This window comes from Schistocerca americana, chromosome 7 (assembly GCF_021461395.2).
Source record: "Schistocerca americana isolate TAMUIC-IGC-003095 chromosome 7, iqSchAmer2.1, whole genome shotgun sequence".
NCBI lineage: Eukaryota > Metazoa > Arthropoda > Insecta > Orthoptera > Acrididae > Schistocerca > Schistocerca americana.
In genome coordinates, this window is record NC_060125.1 from 130,064,615 (window position 1) to 130,080,192 (window position 15,578).

General features: G+C 46.0%; 1 protein-coding gene across 1 annotated transcript in view; it reads right to left on the reverse strand.

Moving 5' to 3' along the window:
• Window positions 1-5,841, reverse strand: part of LOC124622786 (myrosinase 1-like) — a 116,836-nt gene extending 110,995 nt beyond the window's left edge. Inside the window, exon 1 of the mRNA XM_047148579.1 lies at window positions 5,703-5,841. Within this exon, the coding sequence (XP_047004535.1) occupies window positions 5,703-5,841 (139 nt within the window). The remainder of the gene's footprint in view (window positions 1-5,702) is intronic.
• Window positions 5,842-15,578: the final 9,737 nt, after the last annotated feature.

Here is a 15,578-nt window from a genome sequence, read left to right on the forward strand (position 1 = left end):
GATGTAGTTGACCCATGCTCACTCTGAACTATGCGTTTCCTTGAACTTGGCTGTCTATCTGTGTTTGGTTTCCCGCCGTTGTTGTGGTTATGCCCAGGTTCTTTCTCCTTCTACGTGTGGCAGCAGTGATGTGTATCGATATTTGCGCCGTGTACCATCTTTGGTGTTGTGCATATTGTTGCGGCGTAGCAAGACAGCCACGCCACTCGGAGGTAGCCGAAAGGCACGCGTTAAGCTCACGCAGGCTGGCGTGATGTCTGGAACAGGATACGTAATGAATGCTATAAAGAAAAGTACGTAGCTTCTGGAATACTTAACTTTAATCCACAATTGGTGAACATTGGTCTTGTTACTGTACATGCTTCATTAGATACATAGCAAAGGATAATTGGCGCCTTGCTAGGTCGTAGCAATTGACTTAGCTGAAGGCTATGCTAACTATCGTCTCGGCAAATGAGAACGTAATTCTCAGTGAACCTTTCCTAGCAAAGTCGGCTGTACAACTGGGGCGAGTGCTAGTAAGTCTCTCTAGACCTGCCGTGTGGCGGCGCTCGGTTTGCAATCACTGATAGTGGCGACACGCGGGTCCGACGTATACTAGCGGACCGCGGCCGATGTAAAAGCTACCACCTAGCAAGTGTGGTGTCTGGCGGTGACACCACACATATAGTTTCCGGCTAGGGGGTGTGCGGGCAGTCGGTCGGTTGGTGCGGGCCAGGGAGGATATCTCCGTGTGGCGCAGCGCTGGATCCGCTGGCAGCCCATGCGCAGAGTCGGAGCGCGTGTGGAGCTGTCCGATCGCTACGAGCTTCGTGGTTCACCGACCCAGGACGTCAAAGTTGAGTGGGGTCTTAAGTACCCGTTGATGTTGTGTCGTTCGTTTCGGTGGTTCGCTGTTGGGGAGCTTTTCCTGTGAGGAACACTGAGTGTTTGTAGTGGTGAAATCCGTCCGCCTTCTGGGGGAATTAACTATATTGGTTCACTACAATTCTAGTGCACCAGCCGAATTACCTGCCTTGTGGCCGTTAGTGTTCCGGTTACCTGCCCTGGCCACTAACCTAATTTCAGGCAGTGCCCTTTCCTCACCTGTTGTCGCTGTCCAACACCGTGTGTAGTTTTGACAGCTTAATATATATTTCATTGTGGATAATCACGTCCGTAACGGTTTGGTCTTCGAGTTTTCATGTACCGACTGCTGGCTAGCAAATCGTTTCGTCGGTCGGTCCGTGACTTTCTCTTGGTTGGGTTACTGACAGATCAGGTGATCAAGTGTAGTTGGGCCCACCACCTGTCTTACCTAAGTGAACGTTAATGTTTCGAGAGCGCCCCCCCCCCCTCCTCCCCCTGGAGGCGTCAGAGTGCCGTTGTTTATACTGTCCTTTTCATGGGTGTTTAATGGTCTGTTGCTAACATATTATAGCCAATGCTTTAAAGGAAAAAAAATTTTTATTGTGTTTTATGTAAATCAAGGGCCTTCAGCCCGTATAAGTAAGTCTCAATTCTGGCAAGTGGATATTTGCTGAAAGCTACTGTTGTTGTGCTATCTTTTCATTTAGTGCGCTGTCAGCCACTTAAAACTTAAAGGTTAAGGTATTTTGAATTTTTGGAAAATCAATTGTGGGCCTTCAGCCGCTTAAAACCTTATTCTTAAATTTAGTTATTGTTGTTGCGTTGCCTTTTCATTTAGTGTTATTTCGGCCAACATAAAGGTTTAAGCTATTTTTTGAATTTTTGGAAAATCAACTGTGGGCCTTCAGCCACTTAAAGCCTTATTCTTAAAATGTCCCCTTAAGCGAAAGCATTGCGGTCTTCTGCCTTAAGAGATTATGGTAATATATTTTAAAATTTTGAAATTTAATTGTGGCCCTCAGTCATTGGTATTGCACCTTGCTTATGTTTGTTCTATCCACTTTTACCTTGAGGCTTTCAGCCTAGCTGTGATATATACATACATATTTCAATTTTTTTATTTTCAATTTTAACTGCGTGTCTTCAGTCACTTGAAATTTATCTTGTTGGTTTTTAAGATTTCTTGTTTGGAGGCCTTCAGCTGTGAAAGAACTGGATTTTGAAACTCGTTGTTGTAAAGGTTCGGCTATGTGCCGTTTTGCTTTAACTGTGTTATTAAATTACAATAAATTATAATTTTGAAGTGAAACTGACCGCCACCTTATTTGGCCCTTTCCACAATCCTAATCACCTGTTCTACCCTGCGGGTTTAGTATCAGAAGTAAGCATTAGACGATGAACCCTGTGTATGCATTTGCTACGCAGGTAAACTCCACATTACTAAAAGAGTTGGCTGCTATAAGAACTTGAAGATGAGAGATTAGTACAGGATAATAACAAAAGGAATACCGCATTAAATTAATTTAATGACACTAGAGAAGGAAATGCACTACTTTGTGTCTTTTACCGGTTTTTACACGCCATTCATTTAGTAATTTTTAGTAATTTAACTGGGAAAAACCAATAATTTACCTGACTGTATTTGATAATGAGAAGGTCTCTGTATTCCTCCTGCTTAGCCTAGTTGATGTGATGTCTTGTTGCAGAAGCTACGTTATGTGCCTCCCGTAACTGTAGGTTTCATCTTTTTTTTCGAGAACTTTCTTGTTAGTTTGTGGTGTGCCACACATTCCTCTGGTGTGTGCAGAGCTGTCCAATATGAAATCCAATGTATGCTCGTGGAATCGTATTTCTTTTGTGAACGAAGACTACTAATTGCTACATCATCTTCCGCAAATTACTGTTCAACCCTGTTATGAGACCGTTTTTCGTAATGGACCCGCAACATAAGCAAATTCACAAGATTGAAATTAGACGTCCACCTAATTGATCTTAAAGGCATGCGTGATCATTACTTGCAGTAGTGTAGAAACGCACTCGCATGTTATTGGAGAGTAAGGAAATGTTTTAGAAGCAAACTGGACGACGCGGCCGGTGAACCGAACGCTGGGTTGGCCAGGCGCCCCGTTGTCCTTCTTCTGAGGAGGGACCACGAGGCGTGGCAGACATGCAGTGGACGAGGGCTTCCTCCGACGCTCTGTGGCGGCGCAGTGTCAGTTCCGCAGCAGGGACAGCTTCCTGTAGCGTCCACTTGCGAGCGAGTTGTGTAAGGTGAACTGTGGAGGAAGCTTAGCAGAAATCGCTACTGCCTGCCAAATGCAGTCGCGATTTTTGGGATGGACAGTGCAGATCCATATCGGGCATGTGAACTAAAAGCCCTAAGTCATTGAAAACGGTAGAACGCCGCTAAATGTGAGGCTCTTACACAAAAAACTTCGTTTAGGAACAGAAGAAAGACGGATGTTGGTTCATCTGGTGCTTCTCCCAGAGTGACAGAGGACAGCGGTGCCGAAAGAAAGTCCCTTCTTGGCTGAAGAGACACGAATAAAGACATTGTACCTACGAAGCATGTTGTGGTACACTCCCCCATCCCACCTGGTGTCTCCTCAGTTTCCGGTGCAGCGGCCACAAGTCGTGCCAGCAGATCTTCCTATGTTAGGAAGAATTTCACTGGTTAATCAAGTTAAACATAGCTCAGGGAAGGGGATCTACTCTCTCAGAGGCCAAACTCAGCGGTCGGAGCTCGCAAAAAGCAGAATCCGATCAGTCAGGTCTAACTTGTAACGAAGAACACAGCAAAGTGAGGCTTCCTTCACGGACACCACCACACAGTAAACGTACAAATCACCTTACTCTTCTCTCCTCTGCTCTCCTCTCAAGCTTCCCTGCAGGACTTAGTTCTCCACCACAGATCTCCAACCTATGAAGGCAACTTAGAAGGTAGAAAGCTACTACTTCCGGAGATTTACGTCGCAGTATTTCTTTACACAACAGCTACAGTATGATGACCCCTAACCGCTTCTGGTGAGTTGTAGAGAAAGTCGAATCAGTACACAACTTTTAAAATTTTAGAGCTTCGCTCTAACGATTTGTCTTGCAAGTCATGAAATGTTTCGTGGCGAAGCACTCGTGTCTGATCACCTGCATCGATTCATGTCCATTGTGCACTCCGACGGTCTTGGGCAATTCCAGCAGGACAATGCGACACCCCACACATCCAGAATTGCTATAGAGTGGCTCCAGGAACAATCTTCTAAGTTGAAACAGTTCCGCTGGCCACCAGACTCCCGAGACATGAACATCACTGAGCATATCTTTGATGCCTTGCAACGTGCTGCTCAGAACAGATCTCCACCCCCTCGTACTCTTATGGATTTATGGACGGCCCTGCAGGATTCATGGTGTCAGTTCCCTCCAGCACCACTTCAGACATTAGTCGAGTGCCACGTCGTGATGCGACACTTCTGCCTGCTCGCGGGGGCCCTACACAATATTAGGCGGGAGTACCAGTTTCCTTGGCTCTTCATTGTAGCTGTGAACTGTCTATTTTGAAAATTTGTGGTAAGATACTATGGGACAAAACTGCTGAGGTCATTGTCTCCTAAGCTTACACACTACTTAATCTAACTTCAACTAACTTATGCTAAGGACAACACGCACACACACACCCATGCTCGAGAGGACTCGAACCTCCGAGGGGGGGAGCCGCGCGAACCGTGACAAGGCGCCTTCAGACCACGCGCCTACCTCGCGCGGCTGAACTGTCTCGATGATAAATAAAGCTAATGAGTAATATATCCAGTTTTATTCAGTTTCACATTCCCAATAAGTAAACCATCCACAGCTTCCCCAACACACTAGTGAACACAAACATAACACGATGGCAGGTCAGATCTGTGGATCCCTTTGATAAAACTATTTGTTTATTTATTGCTTTTTTATTGTTTATCTTTGGTTAACGTCATGTTCAAAACCACTAATATTCACCAGCCAGAATGTTGAACGTAAATAATTAGTTTGTAACGAACTTATTGTCATGTGATAAAAAATAACTGTATGCTGGAGATGGATGTCACTTCACAATTTCGAGTGTTAGGAGAACTCGCAAACTGCACGTCACGTTTCGGTAAATATACTCACGTTTATGTTCTTCAGCATCTGCACGTCCTCCTTGTACTTGTGGTACGAGTCACAGGCGACATCCCCCGTCATCCCCAATGTGGCTTCAAATGGCTCTGAGCACTATGGGACTCAACTGCTGAGGTCATTAGTCCCCTAGAAAAATGGTTCAAATGGCTCTGAGCACTATGGGACTCAACTGCTGAGGTCATTAGTCCCCTAGAACTTAGAACGAGTTAAACCTAACTAACCTAAGGACAGCACAAACATCCATGCCCGAGGCAGGATTCGAACCTGCGACCGTAGCGGTCTTGCGGTTCCAGACTGCAGCGCCTTTAACCGCACGGCCACTTCGGCCGGCAGTCCCCTAGAACTTAGAACTAGTTAAACCTAACTAACCTAAGGACATCAGAAACATCCATGCCCGAGGCAGGATTCGAACCTGCGACCGTAGCGGTCTTGCGGTTCCAGACTGCAGCGCCTTTAACCGCACGGCCACTTCGGCCTCCCCAATGTGTATTCCGGGTAGTTGTGGAACAAGTAGTCCTGGATGCTTTCACCCTTACCTAGAGAGACATGCAAATCACACTTCTGAAACGTGCATAAGGCAGCCAGGTCGTTATCACAAATAATGGACTGAACAGTGGTGGTGGTGTAAACATTGTGTCTAAGGTGACCGAGTACAGGGCTTGTTCGTGTTGGTTTGCTACTGCTGCAAGACACATTTCACTCACCATCTTCGTCCCAGCCTCCTTCTATCTGATAGGCTGCCGTGGTAGCGCCCAACAAGAACCCGTCTGGGAATCTGTTAGTGGCGCTCTGTGCTGAACCAGTGGCCAACACCGCCGAGACTGCGATTACCAGAGCCAACATTTTCCTTGCCAGTGACCGTATGCGACTTGCTAACAAGTATATATTCCTTGTTTGTAATTTATTTTTGTGGGCATTTTACACAAAAACACTCCAGAAACTGTTATCTGTTGTTGTCGAGTATTCGCCAGAGTAGAGAGACTGATTAGACGGTTTACAAGGGCCTATGGATAGCCGCACTTACGAGAGAGAAGAAGATATTATCAACACAGACGGTATTTATCTGATGGAAGTTGTTCATGTGGAGTAACCATTTCCTGCTTATTTTCTCTTAGTCATTTTGATAAGCTGACCAACAATATTCATCTAAGGTTATCTTCCTTCTTATAAGTGCTTCAATACGACACTACATCACAGATAGCAAAAACTGTTTGCGATTTAATTTATTTCGCACATGTAAATGTTCATGCTCGATATGAGGTGTTCTTGTATCACGATAACTTAGTATCTCCGCGAGCCATCTTAAAAGAGATGACCACCGATCGATTTTCTCTTGATCTGAAGGACCTGTAGAAGATGCACAAAATAACAGAAACTCTATCGTAGGAATAACTCGTTTTGTTGCTAAGCTCCTATGTCACCACTAAAACTCTCTCGGCACCCTGCAGAACCAAATTTTGGAACCACTTAATCAGCCTGTGATCTTCAAATGTGTAACTATGCCTTCATGTCCAAATAACGAGCACAACTTGTCGACCCTTGTTTGATGCCTTCACGACGGGAATATGCCCTGTCGCACGACGAAAGAGGAACTGAAAGATACGTACTGTATCCTTCCATCTGTGGAGCACAGAAAGGTTTGAGCAGGGGCATCGTGGTTCTAATTAGATGTTGATGTGACACTGGAAGGTCAGATGTTTGGTAAGGTCTCTCCAACCATTTTAGGTGACCATTTTCTGTGTACATTTTTATTTACTTGTGGCCTTCAGAGATGAGCCACTGATCCAGCTTCGATACATCACATACTACAAATTGTAGTGAGTAACACTTATTTTAACAAATAAAAGACGTATTCAGGTTCTCTCTCTCTCTCTCTCTCTCTCTCTCTCTCACACACACACACACACACACACACACATAACTCGCGTTTCGAGCATATGAGAGAATATTTACATTGCTTGCAAACTTATTAATTAAATTATAAGGTGTCTAGTCGCTACATATAGTGACACATCGTTCGATGTAAGTAGTGATTTATTCTGGAGGGAAGTCATTGTCCACGAAGCACTAAGCACGGTAATAAAATGGTTGTCGCGTGGTTGCAGAGAGAGCAGCCGAAACTGATGTGGTCGATGTCCCCTTACGGGCCATAGTCACGTAGGGGTGAGCCAGTCAGTTGTAGCAGGTAGGGGTGCAGTCGGAGCCTTCCGTAGTTGAGGCCCACAGAAGAGACAGAGCAGAGACACAGCAGGGGCTCTGATTGTCACCGCATACTGTGACGTGTCAGTAGTTGAGGTGGCCAAGAAAGACAGACAGGCATTTACAAAAAGGTAACACATTAATAAGTCTATTTACAACACGTATATTTAAAAACTGAAATATACACAACTTTGAGTGGTCTTCTGTGGCGCTGAGTCAAATACAATTGAGGATAATGTTCTTGTACAAACAGCCTGTCTTGAATGGTGATACAGTCAGGCAAGTCACTGACAAGTACATGCTACACTGACGAATTTCCCCGCTGCAGTCTTCCATACTAAGGTTAACGCAAGTCTGAAGATCCACCGAGTCTTATTTCGCTTTTACTTATTTGTGGTATATTTTCTGTACAGCCTTCTGAAGAAGAGCATAAGGTGCCTGAAGCCGGTTAAACGAATAATTTTTTGTGCAATTGGTCGCTGATTATTTAAACAAATTAAAATACATTTGCTGATGATGGGCAAAATACCAAGCTTCCTAGATGACGGAGAAGACGTTGAAGTTGACTCATGTCCAGGACGACCTTCAACATCAAAAACGTGTGAAATTATTGAGAAAGTAGATAATCTGATTCAGTCTGGGCGCGACTGCTACGGTCGCAGGTTCGAATCCTGCCTCGGGCATGGATGTGTGTGATGTCCTTAGGTTAGTTAGGTTTAAGTAGTTATAAGTTCTAGGGGACTGATGACCACAGATGTTAAGTCCCATAGTGCTCAGAGCCATTTGAACCATTTTTTGATTCAGTCTGGCCGTCGGTTGAGTATGCGATAAATCGTTGTATCTGTAGGAGCTGACAAAGAATGTGCAAAGCAACTTTTACGTTGCCAATTTAACATGAGAAAAGTGTATTCAAAACTGGTGCCGAAAATTCTTACGATGGAACAAAAAGAAGCTCGTGAAAATGTTTGTAGTGACTCTTTGAATATCACTGAAAATGATCGTAGTGTCTTGGAGAGAGCGATGACGTGTGACTGATCTTGGTCTTTCACTTGTGATCCAGAAACTAACCACGTATGAGAAGGTCCCAGATTCACCGACAGCGAAAAAAATCTCGGATTAGCAAATCAAGATTCAAAACAAAGACGATTGTTTTTTCCTTAGATATTCATGGAACTGTGTGTCCTCACTCGGTCCCTGCAGGTCAAACTATTAATCAACATCACGACTTTGATTTTCTTGCTCAACTCCGTGAGAAAATAAAAAACGACGACCCGAGTTGTGGAAGCACAAGTCATGGGTTGTGCATTAAGACAACGCAGCGGCTGATATTGCAGTGTCTGTTAAGAGGTTTACAGCCAAGTACAACGTTCCATTGTTAGTCCACCCGCCTTACTCGCCTGACCTAGCACCATGTGACTTTTATCTATCCCCAAGGTCAAATCTGCATTAAAAGGAATAAGATTTCAGTCCGCTGAAGCAGTGTAGGAAAAAGCAGCATGCTTCATCAAGGAGCTCAGAGAGGAAGACTCACAGCACTGTTTCCGTCAGTGGAAATTTCGCATGGAGCGCTGTAGGGATAGAGGATTGAGTGTGACAATAATTGACTCGTTTGTTGCAGCCCGCCACGGATTTCTCTCCTACGTTTTTCAAATAAAATGTTTATAACGTTTCACAGCAGTAGCTCCGCTATTTTACAGCCACCCGTCGTATGCATCGCGCCACCCGTCGGAGACAGCGGCGATGAGGGGTGATCTCGTCGGCTGTGCGCTGGAAAGAGGTTAAATGTGCCACCTGTCTCCTGCGCAGCTGTGAGCGGTACGACTCGCTCCGGGTGCGGCCGACGAAGGCGCCGTCGATGTTCCGATGCTACTCGCCAAAACTGCACAATGTCGCCGCATAGTGTGGGTGCGGCAGACGACGAGGTGTAGGTCTGCGGCATGGTGCTGCTGGCGGGGTTGATTCTGGCGCGATGGCAGATGACGCCAACTATCCCGCGTTCCGACTTTCATTTTGCGGATCAACGACACCACCTGCCGCAAAACTGGAGGTACGATGTCTATCCAAACACGTAGCTGGGAGCGGAAATGGTGCTGCTGAGGACACAGGCAACTGCACGACTGATACAGGCTCGATGTCCAGGACTGCCGTCGCTGCGAATGGCGACGGGTGCAGCGTCTGTGGCAGTAACAGCTGCATAAGCGAACTGGGATATATCTCCATGGCAGAGTTGGCGGAATATCCACGCGCCCAGAAGTTAGGCACTGGCAGGGGATGTTCGGGGCCAGCAGGCTGGGTTGCACGCAGTGGGACTGAAAATATATGGCAGGATCACTGTGATCGAGGAAACGAAGTTGATTTTGGTGTCATCGATGTGTACCCAATGTGTCGTTCGTGGTATAATGAGCAGAGTTGTAAAACTACCATAGGCTTCTGTATACTAACATAAGTAAGCGTAGACCAAGGTAGTTCTCCTAGTACCTCTGATCAGTTGAGGTCGTACTCGCATTACGTATACATTGGGTGTGTTGCATACCTATTGGGCATTACCTCATAACTATCGCTTTCTCTTCATTAGTGGTTCAGCTAGCTGGTTTCTATTGCAGTTTGCGTTGTCGCCAGATTTATGCAAAATGGCGGATCCAAGACGGCGGCCATAGATGTATGTTGCACTGTCATCAAGGTGGGAAATAAAAATTTTGGCAGGAAATAGGACAACTGGCGTACTTCCGCAAACCTAACTCCCCTCACCGCTCCACTCCTATGATGTCACCCAATCCCCCAACATCACCTGGCCCATGAAGATGGCGGTAGATTCTTTGTCTGTGCTGAGCCACAGGAGAGGAAGGACGCGAAGTATTTATTTATTTTGGCGAGAAATGTGTTCTTGATGGTATTATCCTGCTGGTAGATCGTCCTCCACACTTCACTGGCCCCACTCTCACTATCCACCACTCTCCGCCACCCAATTTTTCCGATCGCGGGTGTGTATGTTCGCCCCGTTGTTTGAAGACGGACTGCTCTAGTCCTCTAGTCCACAATACAGCCGGCAGAGGTTGCTCGAAACTGTCCTACAACCACTCCCACTTTATGCAACCCCCCCCCCCCCCCCGCACTTTTCAAACTGTCCGTCACTTCCTACAGTCGTACAAATTAAGAGATTTTCAGAGAAAAACTATTTTCTGCAGATAAGAAAAACATGCAGCAGTTATATTGCTCTGACAAACATCGAAAAAAGTGGTCTACAGGCCTTGAAATACAAAAACTATTGACCAAGACACTCAGTCAATTACACTGCTCTGTACTTTCGAGTAAAACTTTAATTTTTCGCCTGAAACCGGTCTCCAACCAGGATATATCACCACAAACGATTGTACTACCATGCCACACCGCTATGCCGCTGTGCTATACACAGTACACATCCTGCACCATAAAAAATCACCACTTTCACATCCTGCATATAGCTATCAACTTCCAGACACTCCTCCATATACATCAAAGACACACCGATCCCAAAAACAGAAGTACGTGCGCTGTATATAGTCGCAGTGATAGATATTTCCCGCAAGGTCGGTCGGTCGATGATCCACCATGGCCAACGGTCATGAGGCAACCGTTCCCCACAGCGCTAGCCTGATGCGTGGTTGAGGTGCCTTCCGTGGACAACGGCCACTGTCCGAACCGGTGTACTAAGGTTGGGCTGGTTCCTCTGCCATAAATGCGTCCGCTAACGGCATTGTTTTCGGCTTGGCCTATCGGCTGCCGTGGTTTCCGCAATGAGTTGCGACCACCTCCAGACTCTGCGATTACATGACTATATACTTTCTGAGCTCTGTCAGCGACAAAATGTTTCATCAATTGCGAATTAATTTACTGATCCCTAAAAACATATCAGCTGCAATATCTGATTATAAACGCCAAACAGTGACATGTTTTTTACTGAAATCATTGTGTTGCATATGAACATACTTCCTGACTCGCTATGAACGGCTGTGTGTGGTGGAGTTTGCCGATACTCAGAGCGAAAGTCGTAGCAGAATTCAGTATGCAGTTGATGCTGTGTGTGTGTGTGTGTGTGTGTGTGTGTGTGTGTGTGTGTGTGTGTATTTACGCCATAAATTTCGTGTACATGAACACTATACTTTTTGGTGAGACTTGGTAAGTGTATCCCTTTTTCCATCTAGAATGTTAAAGCTTTGGCGGCATTCCCAACTCTTTACCCTGCTGGATGCTACGAAATATCACAAGTTTTCCAACCACATTTTCATTTAGAATAGTGCGCTGTTATAAGCAAAGGAGGAACATGTCGTTATGTTCGGAAAAGAATGTCTTTTCATCATGTATTGATAACTGTGTTAATTACCGATGTATATTTCAGAACGCTTGGAGGGGTGTAAGAATTGAGGAGGAGTGTTTCACTGCACATCATAACTAACTTCGAGAATTGTTAAAAATCTCGCACCATGCAAACATGGTTTTGATCTTCTACCTACACAGGGAGGTATAGGCAGCGTAATTAAATCACCTATTTACCAAATTGATAAAGTGATAGATAGTATTAAATTGATATTTATAGCTCCTCTGGGCAGCTATTTCAATACCTTAAGAGACTTCATATGTGACTGTCATGAGCAAAAAATGTGTTTAATATTCTAGTCCTGTGATGCAAGCTCATAAGAACACTTGGTAGGCAACGCCTATATAACATAACAAGTGTCTGGCGCATTTGTTAGATTAGTTACTGCTGCTACAATGGCAAGTTATCAAAATTTATGTGAGTTTGAACGTGGTGTTATAGTGGACGCACGAGCGATGGGACACAGCATCTCCGAGGTAGCGATGAAATGGGGATTTTCCCGCACGTCCATTTCACGAGTGTACCGTGAATACCAGGAATACGGCAAAACCTGACATCTCCTATATCGCTACGGCCGGAAAAAGATCCTCCAAGAATGGGACCAACAACGACAGAAGTGCGACTCTTTCGCAAACGTATCATCGATATGGGCTTTCGGAGCCGAAGGCCCATTCGTGTACCCTTGATGACTGCACGACACAAAGCTTTACGTCTTTCCTGGACCTGTCAACACCGACAATGGACTGTTGATGACTGTAAACATGTTGCCTGGTCGGACGAGTCTGGTTTCAAATTATATCGAGCGGATGGGCGTGTACGGGTATAGAGAAAACCTCATGAATCCATGGACCCTGCATGTCAGCAGGGGACTGTTCAAGTTGATGGAGGCTTTGTAATGATGTGAGGCGTGTGCAGTTGGAGTGATATGGGGCCCCTGAATACATACGACTCTGAAAGGTGACACGTACGTAAGCATTCTGCCTGATCACCTGCATCCATTCATGTCCATTGTGCACTCCGACCATCTTGGGTAATTCCAGCAGGACAATGCGACACCCCACACCCCCAGAAATGATACAGAACACTCTGCGGAGTTTAAACACTTCCGCTGGCCACCAAACTCCCCTGACATGGACATTATTGAGCATGCCTGGGATGCCTTGTAAGGTGCTGTTCAGAAGAGATCTCCACCTTTCGTACTCTTACGAGCTTATGGACAGCCCTGCAGAAGTCATGGTGTCAGTACCCTCCAGCACTACGTCAGACATTAGGCGAGTCCATGCCACGTCGTGTTGCGGCACTTCCGCGTGTGCACGGGGGCACTACGCGGTATTAGGCAGGTGTACCAGTTTCTTTCGCTTTTCAGTGTGTATAGTCTATGACATACGGTCGTACGTGATTTCCACGATTCTTTCGTGATGTAAAAAAGTGTGTTTGCTCAGTCGCTACGAATATGAGGTGGGGATACACATTTCAGAACGGGTGGTCAGTAGACAGGTATTTTGCTATTGCTCACATGGCAGACATGTTTCGGTTTGCAGAAAGCATTTCCCTTCAGTGCTCAGGAATGTCTCTGAAGTCAGAATGCTTAAAGTTTCGCAGGATATTATAGGTAGGAATTTTGTTTACGACGAACTATTTGGTTCCACTGGCCTCACACCACACACACAGCTAGAAATACCCTACTGTTATAGAGCAGTGCCAGCTTCTGTTTGCTTTCATCCATCTATATAAGTGAGATTAAGTGCTTATTTCTGTTCATATCCTGCAGAATGGGCCAAGTCACCGGAGAAAAGAGTACAGTGGTTAGGGGAGAGGAGGGAGAGCAGGAAGAGAGGCTCCTTTTCTTAGCACCCTCTACCGGTCTAATTGTGAACTTACTTATTTGGTCTTCTAACGCCTAGGTAAACTCTTGCAGCTGCCTCCACTGTACTGGGTGAGGGCTTTTTTTATTACAGTGATTTTTCGTGATTTTTTAAAGTTATGGTCGATTTCAGGTATTAGCAGTGTATATAATGATCTGAATGGTTGCTTACAACAGCTTAGAGTAATCGTTGTTTTAGAAGATCTTTGAGTGCATCTTCCGTCAGTTGTGGCACAATGATCTGTGTGTTTCGAGCAGCAAGGTTGTTTGCCTGATCAGTTGTAAGATCCGTAATTTTAGAGCTTCTCGAAGGCTATATTGTGAAGTCACTCTCCGCGAGTCCTCTAGGACAGCGGAATAGGACGAAGTCGTCGGAGAGGTTACAGAACCAGGACTGCAGAGAAGATAGGGCCCCTCCACGCCCGCACCAACGTGGTGACCAAACCAAAAGTTCTACTGTCACCTCCGTAAACTTGTTAGTTATCTAGTAAGTGGATCACAGGATGCTGGGCTGTGATGTTGTCCGTGCGTCTGGGTAAGGCTACGCATTAACACGGTCCATCAGGTGATAGATAGTGGACGAAACGCGAGTGAGGGTAGCGATTTGAAGAGCAGAGGGAAAAAAGTGCCATGGCTCGTGCCGTGGGAAAAAAACCTCTGCGACAGTGGGATGGGTAGTAAGAGCAGTAGTGGCTTACTAGCTGCGATAGCTCATGCAAGGTTGGATTTGTTAGTATAGGTATCATGCATCATTACCGTGACAAGCGATGGCGATGTGTCCCAGTTGCTGCAGCTGCTACGTTCCTGGAACAATCAAGATCGTTATACAGTAGTGGGAGATCGGCCATAGATCATCTCACTGTGTGGCGGATGTGTGAAGCTTGTTTGCATGCAGGGTACGGTGCCAGTTATTCGGCGGTGTATTTCAGCTGGATATCCAGTAATGGCGTCTGATTAACAGGGGCTCGCCTGTGCCGTTATGTTTGCGTATGCTTGGCCATAGATGTTATGTCCTTACAAGTATGTCTTTTGGTCTTTTATGTTTCCATCTATGGTTGTGGTCGTAGTTCCCCAGATTCAGAATAAACGGGTTCTGCGAATGTCTAGAGTTTCTGTATAGTCTTGTGGTGAGTTTGTGGATTACCTCCGTGAGAGTCTCAAGTCGGTATACCCGGTGAAGGTCCGCGATGCGTGTGTATCGTGGAGCATTGCTTATGATTTTGAGTACTTTGTTTTGTATGAGCTGCAGACGGCGCAGGAGTGTAGGCCCAGCGTATCCCTAGACAGGAACTGCGTACGTCATCAGGGGTGGGATAAGTGTCATGTACAAGGACCTCGACACCCTTCTGTTCAGTGTGCTACGCCTGTTGAGCATAGGATAGAGCTGTTTGAGCCTCGCGCTAGCTCGGTTGGTCTTGTGTTGTATGTGGTCCCCCCAGAGTAAGTTCCGGTCTAGCCAGACACCGAGGTATTTGACTTTCTCGCGGAAACGTATTGGGCGTGCATGTAGAGTTATTGGTCTGCAGTAGCAGTGTTTGCGCAGTTGCTTCGGTCTTCTTGTGAACAGAACGGCTTCGCACTTGTCAACGTTTACTCTAACACGCCATTTCTCCAATCATGGCTCGCTCACTCTGAGTGCAATCTGTAGGCGTGACGTAATGTTTGATGGTTTCCAATCTTGCGCAAGGATGGCTGTGTCATCCGCATAGATTGCCATCATTGTGCTGTGTGTGGTTGGGAGATCGTTTATGTAGAGGTTAAACAGTAGGGGCCCTAGGATGCTTCCCTGGGGTACTCCCGCGTGTATACTGTGTCGTGTTGATTGTTTTCCCTGCACGTCAGTGTTGAAACTCCTGTCTGCGAGGTATGAGTGTATTAGACGCAGCAGCCCGTCGGGGAATCCCGCGTCGCTGAGTTTGCGGATGAGGCCGTTGTGCCATAGACGGTCGAAAGCCTTTTCGATGTCCAGGAACACCGCCCCTGTAGCTTTGTTTATGTTGAAGCCATATGTTATATGTTCAACGACCCGTAGGAGTTGTGTTGTGGAGTGGTCATTCCTGAAGCCGAATTGCTCCGGTATCAGGATGTCATTTGTTATGCAGTGCCTAGTGATGCGTTTGAGAATCACCTTCTCAACAATCTTACTGAGCGAGCTCAGGAGGC